The sequence below is a fragment of the Rhea pennata genome, chromosome 6 (genome assembly GCF_028389875.1).
Source record: "Rhea pennata isolate bPtePen1 chromosome 6, bPtePen1.pri, whole genome shotgun sequence".
In the NCBI taxonomy this organism is placed as follows: Eukaryota; Metazoa; Chordata; class Aves; order Rheiformes; family Rheidae; genus Rhea; species Rhea pennata.
The window spans coordinates 11,400,623-11,419,408 of NC_084668.1; the positions used below are offsets into that span (position 1 = coordinate 11,400,623).

An 18,786-nucleotide genomic window follows, 5' to 3' on the forward strand; every position below is an offset into this window, starting at 1 on the left:
CAAACGAACTGGTGGGCACTGCAGTATGCTTCTTTGTGACTTGGAAACAGGAAGAGCATGAATTGATAAATTACAGGCTACACATATTTTGGCCACCTTATTTGACTGTCTACAGCACTAATGAATCGCTTAATGGTTTTCATTTCTCACAGTCCTCCAGCAGCAGTAATTCTTTTCAACTGAGTGCATCAGGGATTGTAAATCTGTTTGAAACTTTTCACAGTGAAGGACATTCATTACAAGGAATGAATTCATCTTAAACATTCTTAAAAATGCATTAAACAAATGACACCAAAAAGTAGCCAAAGGATCATCTGCACACTGGATATTAAAGAAAAATAATATCTGTCCATAATGACATACTTTGCTGTGCTAAAACCTACTTATGTCTAGGTTCAAAATTTTGAATCTAAAATTCAAAAACTAACTTTGTGGTAACAACAATATAGATTCCAATAGAATTTGCAGTTCCCTTTTGTAAAATCACAGGCTCCTGCAAAATCCATTCTTACACGGACTGCTTAGCTGCAGTTAATTACATCATGCCGGGCTGTCTGAACATCTACAGTACCAGTTGCATCTGTTTATGCAAGGGATGAATAATCCAACTTTACTAGTAGCCAACTAGAATGTGTTTGCAATTCATGGATGCCTAGAATGAGGTAGAGTTGTGTCAACATTTAGTGATTTATGCTGTAATTGTCTCCAATCACCTGTAATGCTCCAGATGGATTTAAGAGAAATCACTTCATATCTTGTCATTCTTTTTGACAATCTGATGTTTAAATGCTATTGAAAACACTGGCTAGTGCTGCTCACAAAATATCAAGTAATTAACTGCAAGCAGTGCTCAAGGAAAAAGGAGCTTTATATGCCTCAAAATGAACTCTACCAACATTAAGACTTTAAACTAAAATGACAGGATTTCAGAAGGTCTTCCATTTGGAAAGGAAACAGCAGAAAAAATGTCATGAATAATATTGTTGTCATATAATTTTAGTGAAAATTTTAGTATGAAAGCTTTTGTATAATTCAAAATGCCCTTGTTTTGTTACTGTACCTGCCAGAGAAGCAATTTTGACCAGTTCAACTTCTGTTTTCCACATGTGGCTGAGCACTGCTGAACTGCTGGAGCAAATGTCCTTTCAGTTAATTTTGTCAATGCTGTGAGGTTATTAGTAGAAGACCCTCTGCACTCAGGGTCAGAGTAGAAATCCCACAGCTCTCAGCACTGTGTATCATTGCATGCATTCACACTGGTGTTGACCAACTGCAGGTCACCTAAAGGCTCACATCAGTCCTATTCAGGTACTAGGAGGGTTGGTTTGAGCCTAATGTGGGGTTGGAGACATGCAAACACATCAGAAGACAGAAGGCAGTTTATAAAGTAGAGCAGGGATGAGTTTGAAGCCACATTCTTCCTACCTTTGGGATCACTCAGGAAAAGGGAGACAAACCAGCACTGCTCCTTCCTGGGGAATCTAGCTCTCTGCTGAACCTGGGACCCTCCCCACAGCCTGAGTAGTATTTGCAACAGCTCAGCACTCCACAAGACTGGAGAAATCACACTGGTGATCTTGACCAGAGGTAGGACCTTCCCTCTGCTGTGGCAGTACGTTGTGCCATGGATAAGGGATGGTTTAGCTCACCTGCTCAGAGGTTTTATAGAACGCCACCGAGGCATTGACCAGTTTGAGCCTGTCCTCCATCTTCAGCATCAATTGCTGCCAGTGCAAGGCCACCTTTTCAGCGCACTCTCTGATGGCATCAGCATCATAGTGCCCAGCCTGTAGCAGCACTTCGGCTTTCTGCTGGACCTGCAGGGCACTTTGGTGTGTCTTCTGTAAGGAAGTGGCATGAAAGAGGGACTGTGTATGAGGGGAGGAAAGAGAGGTTGTATAGATGTGCCAGACATATGGTAGAAAGGTGAAGCGAGGTGTGAGCATGAAGATGCGAGAGAGTGAAACATTTTCAGATTTTTTTTCCAGTTAACATTTACCTTCCGCAAAGCATGTTGGTTGTTAATATTCACACACATTTGCAATATGTTATTAAAGCTGAGGACCAGCAAGCACTGGCCAAGATGGGTTAGCTCCACTGATCAGCTACTGCTTCTTGGATCCCTTTGACAACGCCAGTGCAGGCAACTGCTGTGTTGAGCTCACACCCAGCCTGTCCTCAGTGCTGACTGCAACTCACACAACCATGCAGATACAAAAGCAAACACTAAGGGCGTAATCATCCTAATCTGACTCTTGTCAAGAAGTCTGCCGGCATCAGCAGCTTTACACATGTGCCTAATTGTCCTGTCCGTAGGATACAACACATCAGCCCCAGAAAACACAAAGATGGTTTAGAGGGACCAATGTTACACTAAAGAAATCAGAGATTTTCACAAGTTTTCATCAGAAAATTTTGACAATGCAGTTTGGGTCTCATAGTGAAAGGAACTTCCTTCATTAACTTTTTATTTTTATTTTTATTTTTTTTTAACAGCATGAAATATCAACCACAAGATTCAGAAGGTAAATTCACTCATATTGGAGCTACACTGTGCTGCCTTCAAGGGCAGAGCTAGGTAAGTCTAACCTTTTTTCTTCTCCTCCACCTTCTCCTAAATAACTCAGTAGTTGCCTTATAGGCAAGGCTGAATTATCTGCCCCATTTCTGAGCCTACTTCATCAGCTTCTCTCAGAATAACCAAATGGTGGCTACACATTCCTCTGTAAGCTGCCAAGGGGAGAATAGCCCCTGGCCCTTCCCAGACTACTGAGTGGCTGTGTTCAGGCATGGTTTAGTCCAATATTTGTTTTTAATCTTCCAAACAGAAGCCCTAAAATCTCCCAAAGACTTCTCTGTTCTGTCTCCAATTTGTAACTGCTGCTGACTAATTCTCATGTGATACTTTCACGATCTAATCCTTGAACATGGAAAGAAGCTTGAAGTCATCCGGTAATAAACTAATGAATAACATAATGTAGAGAAAGCTATTAGCAAAAAAGGATTAATATTTGGCAGAAACATTTAGAAAGATGTTCAAGAACAATTGGTTAAATTTAATATCCAGCTGCTTCACTCATGTGAGAGTCATAATGCTTGTTTTAAATAGACTTTAAAGAATTTTAAATGAAAATGAATTCAACATCTAGAATGCCTTTGGAGGCCTATCTGCCCTGTGTGCTTTTGCTGATCTCTTCCCCATGCTTTAAACACTTTAAATATTTAATCCACTGTTTTCTTCCTTTGCAAACTTATTTTCCCTACACTGGCGTAACCCTTTTCTCCCTCTGTGACTTGCATTTACCACCAAGTACAAGCACTTCTCCAATGGCAGCAAGCTGTGATAACACACACAGAGGGTGTCTTGTCCCTTGCTGTTATCTGGTAAAGACAGCTGAGATGCAGTCAGCATGGCTGATGCCAGCCAGCTGATACAGAATTGATAGCAAAAGTTTTGCTTTTTTGTTAGGACCTACAATAACGAAGAGCTGCTCCTTCACTACTGGCAGTGGAACTGGATCAAAATGGGTCACTTGTTGAGATGTAAACTCTATACCTATTGGCAATACTATAATGTATATTCACTCTTCAAAGTTTACCAGAAGATACAAATACACTTCTTTCCCCTAAGCATGGCATCTTTTCAAATCTCCATCAATGGGTGCATTATGATCATAGTTTAAAGTTGGGTTTAGCTTAGATTCTTTTTGAACATATATAAACCACAGAAAAGGATCTACCAGCCTGTTCCTTTCCTTTGTAAAAATATAACAGCTAGGAAAGAGTATACATGAACAGGAGAAAGCAATATAACCCCTCATATGTAATCAGTGTGAGCCAAAAATATAGTCTACTGTGAATCTATGGCGTGTTCATAATGACAAGCATATAATAATTACTGAATCAAATTCTGAGTGTTGTAGTGCCCTGCTAAGGGGGAGTTCATTGCCATTCACTACATTCTCATCCAAAGGACAGCAGCCTCGTCTGAGGCTGACCTCCATATGTCGCTGACCATATTTGTAGAAAACCGCATTCTGCTGAGTCGGAGGTGCTATTCCTACTGCCATCTCCTGGCTCTGTGAATGAGTTAACTCACAATTAGTGTTTGAGGGCAAAGTTAAAGATCTCCTTCCCAACTGCAGGCAGGGGCAAGAACTCAGTTCAGCAGACAGTTCTTAAAAATTTCCCATTATCTCTTGCTCAAAGCAAAGATATTTGAAAATGTGGGTTTAAATGAACTTCTCCTGTACTGTCAAAAACAGGAGAGTTCAATCAAGCAAAGATTGCATAGGAGAGTGCTATTTAACATCCAGCGACAAACATATTCATAAATGAATGCTCTGAAAATGATCTGCAAACCTGTGACTGGGGAAGAAACTAACTTCATGAACTTTTCCCATTTTCAGATTGCTTTGTGAATTTTAATCTTATTATTTCTTACCAAAGAAATTATCAGGAGATGCGTGCATATCATTTTCATGAATGCAAGTGCTGATATCTGACAGCAAAATTAGTTGCTGATGATAAATAATTTATTTCACTATTAACCTCTTGCTGCATTACGAATTTAATAATAAATTGCCTTTCTAAATGTACCTCTTCCTTTACCTCCTTCAATAAACAATGACTGAAGCCTAAGAGATAACACTCTGTATGTTGTCCACCATAGAAGAAGAAACAAAATTAACACATTCATGTTACCTCTATGGCCAGCTGAAATTGTTCATGCTCTCGCTGAAGCTGCTCAGCTTCGGAAAGGGAGCTTGCGTTGACAAGGCTTGCGTTCAGCATAGATTCGCCATTCCGGATCCAGCCAAGCACCTGTAAAGAAGAATGTGCTTATGGAAAGGTTACTTCCTTACAAAGTTCTACGCAGTCACCTATCAGAAAAGGCTTCAGCTTAACTAAAGAAAAGGCAATTTGCTTAGTGTGGTCTCAGGCTGAATGGGCAGAAAGGAAATCCTAGGATAAGGACTTCATGGCATAAATTGTCAGAGCGGCGAAGATCTTACTGTAGAAATTATTGCTTGAAGAATTAAACTTCCAAAGTCATTTATATGGATATTCAGATGGTGAAAAGCTTTCACCTACCAAGTTTTGACACAAAAATGAATAATCCTCTGTGCAAATATGCCAAGGAAAAAACACAAGGAGTAATGGGGGAGATTTAAACATAAAGATCTGACGCTTTTTCAAATTTCTGACTCCAATCATGGACTTTGCTGGGTCATGCTGCAACTTCCTTTTGCTCCACTTGCCTGTGTTTCTCTCCAACAAAAATCAGATCTTGGCGTCAAGGAGAAGACACAGTTGGTCTCACCTGACAGGGTTTCCACGTACACTGAGGAGCTAGGAAGAAATCCCATGTCTAGTATTTTATATTCATATTTCAGGAATTCTGAGATTCTGTTTGCAGACTTTGCGTTCTTTAATAGCTACAGAATCAGACCATAACTATGCATAATTAAATCTATCAAGTTGTATTTTATATATTTTTAAACACAGCAACATTTTGTCCTATTTTAAGATATATTTTTAGAAAATTAGCACCAAGAGCACATGTGCAAGTTCTTTGTTGTGTTAGCTAGAAGTTTATTTTCTACCTGTGTGGGTGTCGAATTATTCCAAGAAAGCCAAGTTACTGAATTCAATTCACAGAAGCACAAGAATTCCTGACCACCCAATCACTTCCCTAAATTTAGCTCATGATTTACAAAGCTTTGAAATTGACTTTGCTTCAATATTCTACATAGTAATTTCCCTTTCATGCCATCATTTTCACCAAGTGAGCCATTAAATTGTCTGAAAGAAATAGAGATTTTCTGCTGTTTTGTTTTTCATCCTTACTTCATTTATCACTCTACTTGTAGCCATTCAGTTCCCTGTGGGGTAGGAAAATGAGCTTTCCTTAGGAGAAAGAAAAGGGGAACAATCTACATATGTAGCTGACCATATTTGTAGAAAATCGCTTTCTGCTCAGTACAACAGTGTGGAAGGTTTATTTGCCCTTTTTTTCTCTTTCATCAGCAAGTGCTATTGTACTTGCAAGAGAGATTCAAAGGAAAAGAAATGAGATTATCATATGGCAATCTTTTTGGCTGAGACTTTATATAACCACCAGAGAAGTAAGTTATATATTAGCTACTACGGTATAGTGAAAGCTGAAGTTAATTATATCTAGGAAAGACTTGAAGTGACAACATCATAAAGCAACATGTACTTTCACATCTCTGATTTAGTCCAATGCAATGTAGAAGTTTGCCATTAAAACCGACCCTCAGCTCTTCATGTTGCTATCCGAAATCAGAGGAGTTTACTGCATAAGTGATAAAACATAAAATAGATTTGGATTTATGTTTTCACTTCACAGATCCCATGGCAGTTATTCACCTTATCATCTGATCTTTTCAGTTTCACTTAAATTCTTCTCATGAAGAAGAGATACTTTAAATGCTGCATCAGGTCAAGTATGCTACCTCTCCATTTAGGCATCCCAAGAGACCAAATTAGCTTCCCCCCCCCCACACACACACACCCCAGTCAGATTAACTCTGTGGTTTAATCACTGTTACCCAGTTCAGTGAAAGGACATGCAGCTACAGTGTGGATATTCACACAACTTGCACACACGGTGACTATAAATATTACGTTCTACAAGATCATGACTCAGTCAAACACAATTATTTATGAAAGCTGTGAGGAAGCTTGGAGGATTTTTTTTAAAGAAAGTGAATTTTCACATACGATCTTTTCCCATTTTCATCCCTGACCAAGAGAAAGTGGCCAGTGCAGCTTGGTATCTGCTCTGCATTGATCTCCCAGTTCCTGAATACCCTTTAGGCAGGAGACAGCGGGAAATTCATTTACACACAGCCCATTCTGCTCACTCTCGGGTCCGAGGACTCTGATTCATCTTAACACTAAACACATGTGACTTTGCAAATGTGCTCTCTAGGCCACAGAAATACAGAGCCAGGGTCTGACTCTGCACACCTTTCCTGGTAATATACTTAGACCTGTGAATGAATGTTTGCAAGATCAGACCTCGAGCATAGTAAGACAATTCTTCTCAGGTCTCCCAACTTACTTTCTCTTGGTATTTTTGTTTATATATATATGCATATACATTCATATACATCCATTTATTTATTTATATGCACACACATATAGGTTATTTATGTATATGGGTAGATTGTATTATTTATATATAAAAGGCAAAAATAGTAACGTTAATATATATTTATACACAGAGACAGAACAAATCCCTTGTTCTTAAGTCACTGTATTTAGCACAACTAATCAGTACAGCCAAACTGATTGTCTAAATACTTTGAAATCAATGTAATTTCTCTGCTTCACCAGCCTCTACCAAATACAGCTATCTTCCATGTTACTGAATTAAGTAGTCAGCTGGAGTAAATAGCTCAGTAATGATAATTATAAGAAATTATTTTAATAGTGTAACTCAGGCTGTAAGTCAGAGCTCACTTTGTGAATCAATAAGCAAAAGTCACTATGTGTTTGCTATGACAGGACACAGCTTGTTTATCAACAATATAAAACCTTCAATTACCCTTCACTCCACTACCTTCTTTTCTTAGTCACATGTTTACATTCTTATCAGTTTAATCAGGAAACAATTCCTGAGCATGAAAATAATATAAACCTCATATTCATATCTCCTGATTCAAGATAACATGAGAGAGCATTCCTAGTACTTATTAAAATTGAGAAAGCAAATAATATTTGGTGTTTTAAAGACAAGGTGGTTGGAGAAGGTGGCAGGAATTTTACAGACTAACCTGCTAACTCACATGAGCTTGGGGAAAGGGCAAAGTTTAAATTTTGCTGAAGCATCAGATAGCAACTACAATAGGCAAGATATAAGGGTGACAGATACAGCAAAATTTTTTTTGATGCTTCTCCAGTAACAATATATATTTTAAGTGTTAATTGCCTGTACTCACAAAAGATCCTCACTTTTCTCCATCTGAAATGTAACTGGAATTCTCTTCTGCAGAGATGTTCATAAGCAGAATTTGCATGAACATACAGTTACCACATTGGTCAGTACAAAAGCTACTCAAAGCACTACAGTAATCTTCTAAAAAGTAATTTAAAACTCGAAGAAGTGGAGATTAACCCTGCTATTATATTACTAACACTGCTTATTGCATTCTAACTGGTTTAGTTTTCTTTGGCAATCCTTCCAGTTACCTTCGGCAGATACAGAAACAATTCAGACCTAACATGCTCGAACTCCAGCTGCAGATCTAGAAAACAAAGTGAGGCCCAGTCAAGTGCCCTTGACTGCTGCCTGCTTCATCTCCTCTGTCCTAACATGGCATCTTAGCAGGTCTTAGACTGCAAAGTTGGTACGGTAGCTTGGTGTTGATACCAGAACTACAATGGCATTGCTCAGAAATTGATTCTCACTTATATGGCACTTAGTATCTTTTCATTAAAATACAGAGAGAGCACCAAGACACTTCTCTGATCATTCCCTGTATTAATATATTCATCATTATCTGGGAATGTGCAGAAAGGTCAAATGAAGAGACAGCTTTAAATGGACATCTCATACAAATTTCAGACTTTGTCAACTTTGTAGAAGCAGTGATTAAATACTTCAGACCTAAATAAGAAAAATAAAAAGTAAAAATAAAAAGTGAATGACCTCTTGTGCACCCTTTCCACTCTTATGAAACAAGAGATCTGCTTCCTGTAGTGATGCTGTTTACTGGTTTAATTTAGTCAGAAATCCAAACTTGATGGTCAAGCTGGAACAAATTTTTAAGTTTAGATAGTAAAATAGCGTAAGTCAATCTTTTACATCTCTGGTCCCTTTGCAGGTTGTCTGAAAGGCTTTTGCTACCAAATACACAGTCGCTAGCAAGCACACCTTCTGGTAATCTTAGCAATGTTCAGAACTGTATTGAGGCTTCCAAGACCTTTGTGGTATATGAGACCGGAAAAAAAAAATCCAAGCATATTCAGTGTCTCTCAATTGACTGTTTCCCACCACCCTTTGGACATTTTAATCTGGAAGCAAATCTAATATCAAATAGGAAAAGCAAGCAGGTAACAGGCATAAGAATAAATATGCTTCAAAACAGCCTGGGAAGATAAAGGTAGTGGAGTACTGTAGGGATATCTGGGACTAAATTTCTGAAGTTCAATGTGTAGGGAAAAGAAATAAAAACTACGAAGATGCAGCAAGGGGATAGGAGAAGAAAGTCGAACAGCTGCAAGCACAATATTATAGAATTTGTTTTTTAAACTGATCTCCACAAGTCTATTCTACTTTTACTTTCATGTAAGTGATCCAAACTCTGTAGTTACTGTTGGAAATGAGTGGGATCCAAGTGAGTGGATCCATACCTTGGGAAGGATATTTCTTAATATCAAACAGTTTGTGAATCACTTATCTGTACTATTTCCACTCTAAAGTAGTTACAGAACATTACACTTCAAATTGTACTGCTTTAAGGGCCTCAAACCTCAGTCCACTGTCTTGGCATCCAAGCCCTTGGCCATACGATTTGAAGTAGAAATCCCTCCTAAACGAGACTTAAATAGATAGAGACAGTTAAAAGACTCTGGATTTCCTTGAGCCATTATATCAAAATACAAACACATGTACACTTTCCAGAATTGACCAATTTTGCTGTATCAGCAGAACTTAACCACAGCTACAGTAGGAGTCTTGTGGCAACCAAATCTCAACTGATTCACAAGAGTGAGCGCAATTTAGTAATGAGGTCATCCATCATCTCAAATTTATTAAAATGAAAGTGAAGGAAATTTGGACCAGACTGGAGATGAACTACACGCCAAAATCAATATATTTCCCAAATTCACTAAATGGTTGTGAGTATGACTCATCTGCAGGAAACCAAATAGATAGGGCACAGACATATTTTAACTTAGCTTTTTCCAAAGGAAACTGTATTTGCAGTAATTTATAGGTTAATAAGCAATGGAGTTTTAAGTATTCAGCTGAACAAATAAAATGATTCTTTGCTATTGGATTGCTGAAAAGTCACAGCAATGAAGGTGCTGATGGTCCCAAGTTAAGTTAAGGAAACACTAATTCAAAGCAGCTGTTTGTTTTCCTCTCACAGCAAGTATTAGATAGTTTAGTCCTAACCCCATTTCCTTTGGTTAGATTTTGGGTTATAGAATAGATAAGGCCAAGCAAATACTTGATAGTGAGGTGAGTAATGCCACGTGCCTGCAGATATTGCTGCATTGTCCCAGTTTGGCTCTGGGAGCAGCCCCAGAACTGACTGGCTCTCCATCATCCTGGTCAAGAGGGCTAGTGGCATATGGCCAGCTAGACATAATGCTAAGATGCTAAAAATAAAATAAATGCTAAAATAAAATAAAAATTCAAAAATAAAATAAAATGCTAAAAATGTACTTCTAGCATTTCTGCCACACTTATCACTACTCTCTACTTTCTATCTTAAATTAGAACAGCTATACTACATCATAGATCTGCCACACAAAGCACCAGGCTTAACTACTAAGCAGTGTGTGAGAAACTTTCAAAACCTATGGAAAAATGGATAAACTATACATTAAGATGGTGATGATGAACAGGACAGAGAGCCTCTTTTTCAGAAGAATTCCGAAGTGCTCTCTAGAAGCAATACGGGGGCCAGGGGAAGCTTCAATTATCGTAAGTGCACAACTACATTTTCAAAATCAAAGTCTAGTGGCATTCTGTGCTAGTCTCATTTAGGGTTGCAAAATATTCGTATCTAAGAAGACTCTGAAAGAAAATTTATGCATTGGTGCTGATGCTGCCATCTTCTAGCTTTAGAGTTGTCCGAGAGTGAAGAATTTTTTGCCAGCAATGATAAACCAATTCAGATAGTCTGGCTCAGAAAATCACTTTTGAAAAAGAATGACTATGATCAGGTCTATTGAACACTCATCATACTGAAAGGTTTCTTTTTTGGTAAACAAAGAAGCAAATCCTTTTCATGAACATCTTGTAGTGATTGGAAAAGTAAACATTTGTACTGGTAAAATGGCAACCTGAACATTTCAGGTGTCTGGAAAAACATTCCAGACTTTTCTATTGAAACCAATATCATCCCATTAAAACCCAGACGTAAGGCTAAACTACTATAATGCTTAGCCCTTACAGCTCAGTCATCCTTTGCTTTGGGCCAATGCTTCACAACAGCTGTAGTTCGACCCCAAATCATTATATTCCCAGAATACATGGAGACTAAGGCAGCCTCCAGTTGAGGAACTCTGGGGTCAGTTCTGCACAGCTATTTATGGAATCATACATATGCACATGACAACAAATAGAGCCCTTGGCTACCGGTAAAGTACAATGTCATTTGCTGTAGTCTGTCAACAAATCAAGCACTGTTATGCAAAGGGATTAAGACTATCTGCCTAAAGGTGAGTGACTTGGCAGAAGCTGGTTTAGCAGTTTGCATGTACTGTAATGGTTGAAAACCTGTTTGAAACTCTGCAGCATGGTTAAAATTCTCACCTGCTTAACTTCAGCCTGTAGGTGCCGGAGTTGTAGGCACTGCTCTAACCTCTTGTGAGTTTGGTCGGCATTAAGCTCCAGCTCGTGCTGTTTCTCATGAAGAAATTCCAGCAGCTCTTGAACTTGTGTCGCAAGATCGATGTCTTTTTCACAGATCAGCTCAATGCCTACAACAGAACAACAGAGATCATTGCACTCTTTTCCAATTCTAGACATTGGACAAGCATAAGCCTCAAAAGTGTTGCCCCTCTGACACATTGACTTGAAACTCTTTGAGTAAATCTTTCTCACTAAACTCTCTCACATATAGTGTTTGTCTTGGCCAGCTTCCTTTCCTGTATCCCTATTTTTTTCAACAAAACAGTGTTTCTCCAGCGATCACTGTTCATCTTACCCATCAGCCTCTGACTGGTAGGATGTGATTTAACTACACCCTTTATCAAAAACTTATATGAATACCAAATAAAAAAACAACAGAAAAAGTTCCTTTCTTACAGTAATTCATTAATTTATATTGTTCAAATGCATGTTGAAAAGAAGAAAAGCAAAAAAGAATGTAGAAGAGGAAAAAAGAAGAGGAAGAAAATATAAAAGTAGGAAAAGGAAATAGACAAAAAGATAGATAAGCACAATGAAGTAAACTCTAGTTGTCACATCTACAACAGTAGATGACATGTGTGCACAGAATTCTGTAGGGCAAACTTCCTTTCCATGCAGGTACTTTAGGAGATCATTAACACTAATTTAGCTTAAATCAACTTATAGTTCATTCAAAATTATTCCATAGACTAAACTGACTTCCATCCAATCCCGATATACTAGAGAGAAAAGGTGGCTTGGTACCATGTCCCCTATCTCTTGCATCCTGCATGAACCGGATAAACACCTGAGCAACCTGGTCTAATCTCACAGACAACTGCTTTGACCAGGAGGTTGGAAACAGAAACCTCCTGAGATACTTTCCAACCTAAATTTTTCTATGAGCCCATGGTCCTCATGTGTAGTGGTCATGTTAAATACAGTGCAGAGTTTCACATAATCTTGCTGAATTACACTGGTAGGACAGCATTGCCAGGACCAGTGTAATTGCAAAAGATTGGCCTGGAGATATTAGAATATCATTCTATGTTACTGTAATCCATGTGATTATAAACTAATAAAGCCATGATTTTTCTCTCACTGAGGTCTACTGGAATTTTGCCATTGGTCTCAACATAGGGAAGATCAGGAACATAATATAAAAATAATCAGATTGCAGTAACGCTGAGAAAATACTGTGCTTTTCTCCAAATCCATTTGATTTCATAAAGCAAAAGGATATTTAAAAAGAAATGTGTTAATGAGAAGCTGCTGTACAAAAGGCTTGGAGTTTATTTTAAAAACCTATTCAGAATGATGCCTTTCCCCCCTCCTTTATCCACCTCAGTGACTTGTGGCTTCCAGTCTCTTTCACAGTGATAGCTAAAGAGGGCATTACACAAAATAAACATTACCTTATGATCAACTCTATCATCTTTTCCCTGATTTCTAGTTTTATCAGAAAAAGTACATGGGAATGCAAGTGATTGGCTTATTGCCTTTCCCAGTCAAAACAAAACCATTTTTTCATTACCAAATAAGGAGGAATTGTCCCTGGTTTCCCACTTAAGATCTGGAAATTCAATATACATTTCTATTCTTAGGAGTGAAATCCTGTTCAGCTGCCAGACACCAGGCATCGTTGTTACAATTAGCCTGCATATGGTTCTGTATCCTCAGGACATGGTGGTCTTTTTGTATGCTTGACTTCACCACACCTATTCAATATTAAATGCACAGTTTTCCTTCATGCACATTCAGCTGGTATGGTTTTGATTGTGCTAACTCATCAGCAGCAACCAGCGAACTGCCTGGGATGCTATCCAAGGGCAGCCGGCACTCCCCATGATGAATGATTTGCCCTTTCTTGCTTACCACATGTCATACAGATTTATACCGCAAAGCCAGCACATGCGGTGAGAGCGCTTATTTGTCTCAAAGGTTGGTTTGCAAAACAGAAAGCCTTGTTTTCAGAATAATTTCACACATAAAATCTTTCCATTGTGTTTTGATAGAAAAGCAGCTGATTTGCTGATAAATTGAACTCAGTTGTCTTTTTTTTCTACTGTCTCAACAAGCGAAGCAGATGTCAAGTGAAGGATAATGGATGGAAATGTTCTTTAAAAAATTACTAAAAAAAGTACCCACTAGTACTGACTGGCATCTTACAAGACCTACACTGGTTACAGCTGAGCTATTCACAATACCACTCAGTACTTTACTATTCCTATGTAAGGAAAGGCATTGCTTTTGGCCTGCACAGAACTGCTTCGAAGCTGCTTTGAACCTGTTCTTAGGCTGAACTATTAGAAACCTCTGACAAAAAAAGTTTAATGTCCTCTTCCTTGCAACATCAATTTCCTAAACTATAAATGACATCACAACCAAAATGAGAGAGATTTACATTTCCCTGTCAGGCAATGCTATGCTGAGGAAAAAGGTGAATGATGCTAGTCTGACAGCCAGTATAGTAAAAAGGCTTTGAATTTTCCATGTATAAATACCCCCACATTGTTTTTTCAGTGTATTTCAGGCTTGACTCAGACAAATTCCTCCTAAGACATTAAAAGGTAGCTGTAAACCTTGAGCAATTCCTAACAGTGGTACTAATCATTACAATGATACTGACAGTGCAAATGGACTTTAATAAACAAATAAATTTGTGTGGTCAATTAATCATCTATCAGGTTATAACTACTCGTAGTTCCTAGAAGTAGAATGACTAAGGCATATGCTGATGATTTATATGAATGCATCATCACTGCAGTTTGGGATATTATATCACTGCTGACTTTTAATCCTAAACTCTTCATAGAAAGCTCATTTCTCAGAAATGTTTGAGCTGCCACTTTTGGAAACACCTTTTCAATGTATTGAGTTAGACACCCAAAGACCAGTATCCATTTTTGAGAGTCTTTGCCCACCTATTTAGCTTTAATCTGGGGATCCTTTGATGTCAGTAGCAGAGCTGCAATAAAACTGGAAAAATAGAGAACAGGTTCACTGAAATTATCAGAGTTGGCTCATTAAAAAGTCCACTCTTCCTGAGAATACTCATAAAATTCGCTAAATGAAAAACTGTTTCCTGAAGTACACACACATTTTAGTGAGACAGACAATTTGAAGGTGCCACAAAATTTCATAAAACAGCACTGGACTTCTTGATCTTACATACTTCTTACTAAAAGGAAGCACCCTTTTGAAGAATAGACATTCTGATGGTGAAAACAGGCTAATGCAAATCAAGCTCATCCAAATGCACTGTAATAGCACAAGGAATCACGGGACATAACTCTGTGCTGCTGTATGGTGCTCTGAAAATACTGTATTTACACAGGGGCAGCACATGCACATACACCCTGAATATCTGCACTGAGTATGGTACATCACTGGGCCACTGGATTTACTGCACCCACACAACTGTGTTCACAGGGATCTCCAGACACTCCACAGCCTGGTAAGAAACACTGCTCCAAATCTGCGTTGGACAGGCAAAAATCAAGGGCAAATGTTTAAAACATGCTTTTTCTACCTGTGCAAGATTTCCAAGGGAAAAGGGGAGCATATCTGGCAAAATCTGGAAGTAACATTATCTGTCAGACTTAATAGCTTGAAGACCTCCAAGCCAAAAAACCCCAGAGGGATCAAAATTGAATCAGCTTCCTGTGTGATGTGTTAAAAAGAATAAAGTAGAAACAGGATTATGGAGAAAGGAAGAAACCCTGTGCAGTTCACAATGGCTGGATAGGTAGAATGTCCCTGAAAAATCACATATTTATGGCTTTATCTTCTATGGCTACAGTCAAGCTTTGATTGCAGCAGTAGTGACACTGTGTAACAGAAAGCAGAAACAGCAGCTGATTTTCACAGCACTCCTGCAAGTTCACAGCTCTGGCTGTAAGAGCAATCATCCCTTAACATATGCATTGAAAAACTGTGATACAGGATTCAGCAAGAGGGAATAAAATTAAATGAATTTTTTATAGAGTATAACTGTCCTTTATTAAAATAAGAAACAGTGGGCTCCCAAGAGTAATCTCTCTCCCTTATTTTGCCATTCTCTCAGTGTTTAGCATTCTGTGCAAGGCAGACATGAACATTACCTTTGATTAACTACAGTTACCCTGCATCCCCTTGAGGCTTCTTCTTCCTCGCCTTTGGGAGCAATGGATTTGCTCGGGTAGGCTTTATATTAGGAGATCTCAGATAATATTATAAAAAGATTTTAAATTTCACATCCTTTAATCTTTGATTTTTTGTCTGCAACCCAGAAGAAATTGTTGCTAACTTCCTGACACATACAGATTTTTTTTTCCCCTAAAGTCAGTTACTGAGGCTGCTGACCGTGCTCTGTTCTGGATCATATTCTGCACCTCCCACAGATTCCTACCACATTAGGATACTTTCAGCATGAAAAAAGTAGTAGCATCTTAACTAATGTATTAGGACAAATTTGCTGCTCTACAAAGCAGGGGAGCGGGAGCACAGGACCAGGCACAGTGTGGGCATACAAGCTCACACACATGCTTCGCACAATGCACTGGCTTGTAACACACTCTTGTAGCGATTCTTAAGCCTCTGTTGAGTGCAGCTTGCCAAATCAGGCTGAGTACTGCCAGAATTGTTTAAAGGTGGGTGTCTAGAGGTAAAATGTTTGCCAAAGAATAAAATCATAAAAAACATTTTTATTTTGAAAGTGCGTATATGGAGGGAAAGAGTAGAAATTGCTCTTGCTTTGCACTCTTTACAGACATTTAAGATAGCATTCACTTCTGAACTTTATGCAGTGATTAATCTGAATTATGATACTCTTTTTCCAAATGCAAAATGCAAGGATACAAAAATCCCGATTCATAGGATGTCTTAGAAATAATATCCTACTGCTAAGAAGCAGAGTAAAAGTACCAGACTCCCTATCAACACGAATCATGTCTGTCATTTAAAAGCATGCGCCAAAGGTTTTTTACATCCAAGTGGCTATCTTTACCTTTCAAATGTGCAATGAAAAGGAAAATTCCAGCATGGTTTATAATATTCCCTTTTTATACATAAAATAATTCCAATTATTGCTGGCTGGAAACAAGAATTCCACTTCATGAAAAATTTCAAGGCTCTCACACTTGGATTCTTTCCCAGAGGGCTGCTGGATAACTAGCTTCTCTCTCTCTGTCTCCCTCTCTTTACGTCTCTCTATCTCTCCCTCAGGCATGTCTGCACCCTGAAATGTGGCACAGGGAAGATGTAATCAAGCCTGAAAAGAACCAAGCCAGCCCATCCTGTCAGTTTGTCTCTCGATAAAGTCTAGTTGCAAAAACGTTAACAAGCTTGGGATCTAAAATAGCTAGACTGCACCTGGACCTGAGGTCTGACCTCAAGTGTCTACAACTCAGGACCCCCTGCATTGCTTGTCTTGTACCTACAGCAAGGTCAAGGACCTACCAGTGTAACTTGCCTTGCCCTGTCCTCTCCTTCCACCATGGTATTGATCATGAATTCCATCTTCTAGTTATGAAACTTTCTGAATTAAACTTGAAATTTGGCTTTATTTCCACAATGAGTTTCTGTCTTAAAGAAACGGTATTTTCTGACATACAATCTGGAATCAAAGATTTCCGAAAACCTGGGGAACAGGCCTTCTTGTAGGGGAGAGAAAGCAATTGGAAGTACTTACTTATGTTAAAAGCTAATGGTGTATTCTTACTGTATTTTTGTTTGCAGTGCTTCGTTTTTTCCCCTCCTTTTAAAACAGAGGTCAAATTGTCCTGCTTACCTGAAGCCTGGACCTCCATGATGTACTGGTGTAAATCTTGTCCTTGCTGGATGACTTCAAAGGTCATGTTGTTCATGGCCAACTTCCGCTCAGTGTGGCGCTGCAAACGTTGCTCAGCCAGAGTGAGATCTTCGGTATTGAAATCATTCATTTGTCTCAGCAGATCTTCATTCCAGGCATCTAACTCTGCTGTAACCTTCATGGGCAGAAGATAGACATTGTATTCACTCAAGGTCAATGAAAAATCTTACTCTAAAACTGTATTTGGATTATCATCAAAGTATTTCACATTTTGAGTCTGATCCAGAAACTTCTAAACCACAGGCCTGATACACCCTGCCCATGTAATGGTCCCACTTAACATTTTGCCCAGGTGAGGATCCATGACAAGATTATCAGTCCAATAAGGAGATCCTGACAGCTTCTTCCCCCCTCACACATTCTATAGGACACTGTAAGACCAACTCTGCTCACATTGATGGTTGAGATATCTCTTTATAAATTCAAATTTAAATGAACAAATAATGCTGACAGAATTGCAAAACAATTTGCAATACCTATGACCACATAATCCCCAAATGCCCTGAATGTTTCTGAAAACATTTTGCAATGCACTGTATGCTGCATATTATAGATGGAAATATTTATTATTATTACTTATTCCATTTTGATAGAACTTAAATACAACCGATTCATAGGTCAGTTCCTCATAGCTAGATACAAGAGAGTTAAAACATGGTATCTAAATGCACATGTTGAAATATTAAAGTGCAGTGAGAGCTTCTCTGTTTCTCACTAAAAGTGCTTTTCACTGTCTGCGTGCAGTGAGGTGCTTAACTCCCTAAGCAGCCAACTTTCAAAGTTTACTGTTCTGTTTTCCTTCCAAACAAGCACACACTACATGCAAGGCAGACAGAAGAAGAATCCAAAAGGATTCAGCCCTCCTCACATTAGTGTGGTTGGGAACGTACAGCTTCAAATCAGAAAGGAAATACAAGCACAAGCTTAGGCTCTGTTTGGAGAGAAGCAGAAAGAAGGTTTATTTACTCAATCTCAGCTGGAGGGTTAAAGGCAGAGTGCAGACATCCTGAGCAGCTTCCATTTTTCTCCAACTTTTCCTGTTGTCCATTCCACTCAATTGCCTTTAAATAATAACTACCTCCACAGTCTCTTTGTCCCCATTCCTGATTCCAGTGGACTCTGATTCATTCACATGACATAGCTGGAGTACCAGGAATGCGATAGCTTATTGGTAGATTTAACAGTTACAGAGAAATGGTCAAAGCAGATGCTAGAGAAGGATTTTAGTAGAAAAGAAGGGGTTTTGGAGAAAGATCTTCTGCTAAGATTAATCAGAACTGAGGTGGTCTTGACCTCATTTCAAACTACGAACAACAGAATGAATTTAAAATAAGCC

The 18,786-nt window shown here is 38.6% G+C and overlaps 1 protein-coding gene across 6 annotated transcripts in view; it reads right to left on the reverse strand.

Moving 5' to 3' along the window:
• KALRN (kalirin RhoGEF kinase) overlaps positions 1 to 18,786 on the reverse strand; it is a 515,818-nt gene that overhangs the window by 165,631 nt on the left and 331,401 nt on the right. For all 6 annotated transcript variants that reach the window (XM_062579292.1, XM_062579294.1, XM_062579296.1 and 3 more), the window contains exons 14-17: positions 17,370 to 17,565; positions 11,522 to 11,688; positions 4,705 to 4,824; positions 1,650 to 1,868 (exon numbers count right to left, since the gene is read on the reverse strand). In XM_062579292.1, the coding sequence (XP_062435276.1) occupies positions 1,650 to 1,868; positions 4,705 to 4,824; positions 11,522 to 11,688; positions 17,370 to 17,565 (702 nt within the window). The remainder of the gene's footprint in view (positions 1 to 1,649; positions 1,869 to 4,704; positions 4,825 to 11,521; positions 11,689 to 17,369; positions 17,566 to 18,786) is intronic.